We start from the raw sequence: 2,698 nt of genomic DNA on the forward strand, positions 1-2,698 counted from the left end.
TACAAACCTACTAAAATGGCTAAAATAAAAAATACGGACTATATCAAAAGTAAGCTAAGATGCCAAAAAATTTTAACTCTCATACACTATCAGTAGAAATGTAAAATGACACAACCACTTTGGAAAATGGTACAACCACTGTGGAAAACACTTCAGCAGTTAAAAAGTTAAACAATATAGCTCCACTATGATCCAGCCATTTCATTCCTGAGTATTTACACAGGAAGAAAAAAAAAAAAAAAACCACATGTCCAAACAAACGCTTACCTGTTCATAGAAGCTTTATGTGTAACAGTCAGTTCTGGAAACATTCTAAATGTCCATCAGGAGATGAATGGATAAACAAACTATAACATGATTACACAATAGAATGCTACCTAGCAATAAAAAGAATTAAGTAGCTTAATATTACTTAATATAAATATATATGCTACAGCATGGATGAATCTCAAAATAACTGTGCTGACTAAAATAAGCCAGACAAGAAAAGGAGTACATAGTGTTTGGTTCTATTTATCTAAAATTCTAGGAAATGCAAACTGATGTAGCATAAAGCATTTCAGTGGTTATCTGGGGATTGGAGCAGGGAGTGACCAGGAGAGATGGGAGTGAGAGGCTTCAAAAGGGTATAAGGAAACTTTTGGGGAACGAGAAATATGTTCATATCTTGATTGTGGTGTGATTTTAGGGCTATATACATGTTGAAACTTATCAAACTGTGTACTTTAAATGTGTGCCATTTGTGGTATATCAATTATACACCGGTAAACTGTTAAAGATTAAACTAAATACACTGAAGGGCTGGAGGCAGAAAATACCTAAGTCCCCATACCATGGGCCCTAAGTGGCTGAAAGGTCTAAGGTCAGATGCTGTGGCAGCCATGGAAGTGCAATGTTCAATTCTCCTTTACAGAGCCTGCTGCTGGGAGCATAGCTGACTGACAGTGCCAGCCACTGCCTCTCAGGCTCCACTTCCATGTTAGCAGCAAGGCCACACTTGTCCAGCCTACCCTGCTAATGACTTAGTACTGATCCATTCTTGCCAATGTAGGAGACTTCTGACAAGAAACCTTTGCTTGGGGCTGTTCCTTTGGCCTAGCCAAAACTTGCTCAGAACCCCACTTCTGTACTGACACATTCCAGATATCTGGAAACAGACAGCCCAGTAGGTTGGATGCTCCAATCACCAAGACATTCACAAGGTCATAATCTTCTCAGCTTTGGCAGGGATTGAAGGCACTAGAGAGGTTATTCTGCTCACCTACCACCCTGTGAGAACATATGGAGAATCCGTGAACGGATCTCCTTGGTCTTGGCTCCATAAACAACAGGGTTGACCACAGGGGGTAGTAGTAGATAGATATTAGCCATAATCACATGGAGCAGGGAAGTAGGGCCCCCCAACCTGTGTACCACTGATAGCCCAATGAGGGGCACGTAGAAGACCAGTACAGCACAAAGATGGGAGACACAGGTGTTGAAAGCCTTGAGTGCTGCCCCCCGAGAAGACAGCTCCAGCACAGTCTTCAGGATGAGAATGTAGGAGAGACCGATGAAGAGGGAGTCCACACCCATCACTGAGAGAATAATGAAGAGTCCATATACTACATTGACTATGGTGTCAGTACAGGACAACTTCATAATATCTTGGTGCAAACAGAAGGAGTGTGTGATGGTATGTGTTTGGCAGTATGACAACCGCTTTAGGAGGAAGGGCAGTGGGAAGAAGAAAACAAATCCTCTGGTCAGAGCAGCTAGTCCAATCTTGGCCACAGTAGGCCCCGTGAGCACGGAAGCATGCCGCAGTGGATGGCAGATGGCCACAAAGCGGTCAAAAGCCATGGCCAGCAGGACAGCTGACTCCATGGCTGACAAAGCATGGATGAGGAACATCTGGGCCAGACAAATATTGAATCCTATTTCCTGGATGCCTGTTAGGAAGAGGCTGGCCATCTTGGGCATGGTGACGGAAGACAGGACTAGGTCAATGGTGGAAAGCATAGCCAGGAAAAGGTACATGGGCTCATGCAGGCGCCTTTCCACACGGATGATGAGGACAATGGCCAGGTTGCCCAGGGTAGCCAAGGCATACATAAAACACAGTGGAAAAGCCAGCCAAAAGTGTATGTTGGACCCCAAACCAGGGATGCCCACCAGTAGGAAATATGCTGGGTGTACCAGAGTTCCATTTGGAGTGGCCATGACAGGAACCAAGCACTGAGGCTTCTGCATGCCAAGACCAGGGTCTGTGAAGGGGAAAAGGAGAAACACCATTCAGTCATGGTAGAGAGGAGACGAAGGACTTCCCAGGAAAGGGCACTGGAGTCATGATGACAGTAGCAAACAGAAGATTAAGTACTTGTAATTCTGAACTCCAGTCACTTGTGCTCTGTGTCCCCTTATACACATTTCCTAGAGGTCCCATTAATCTCAGTGTGTGGCAATCCACTCAGAAAACATGCAACACCTCTTCTTTCCAGAGCTAAAGCTGTGGACCAGGGCACTGCTCTTAATCACTGCTCCAACATAGTGGACCCAGAACTTTCCACACTGATCCCAGCTCTGCTAGTGCATATAAGGTTAAAGTTCATTTAGGTCCCAAGCCTAAAGCTCAGTCTGTGATTGCCTTTAAGTTCCACTCTAATCTGATTTAGGGCAAAAATCAGGGGTTTGGTCTGGTATGGGGTTTCAAGAGACA

The 2,698-nt window shown here is 44.6% G+C and overlaps 1 protein-coding gene across 1 annotated transcript; it reads right to left on the minus strand.

Moving 5' to 3' along the window:
- Positions 1-1,257: 1,257 nt before the first annotated feature.
- On the minus strand, positions 1,258-2,232 carry LOC123949848 (olfactory receptor 51D1). The gene has a single exon (XM_046017519.1). It carries the CDS (start codon positions 2,230-2,232, stop codon positions 1,258-1,260), a length of 975 nt encoding a protein of 324 aa, XP_045873475.1.
- Between the last annotated feature and the right edge of the window lie 466 nt (positions 2,233-2,698).

This window comes from Meles meles, chromosome 8 (assembly GCF_922984935.1).
Source record: "Meles meles chromosome 8, mMelMel3.1 paternal haplotype, whole genome shotgun sequence".
In the NCBI taxonomy this organism is placed as follows: Eukaryota; Metazoa; Chordata; class Mammalia; order Carnivora; family Mustelidae; genus Meles; species Meles meles.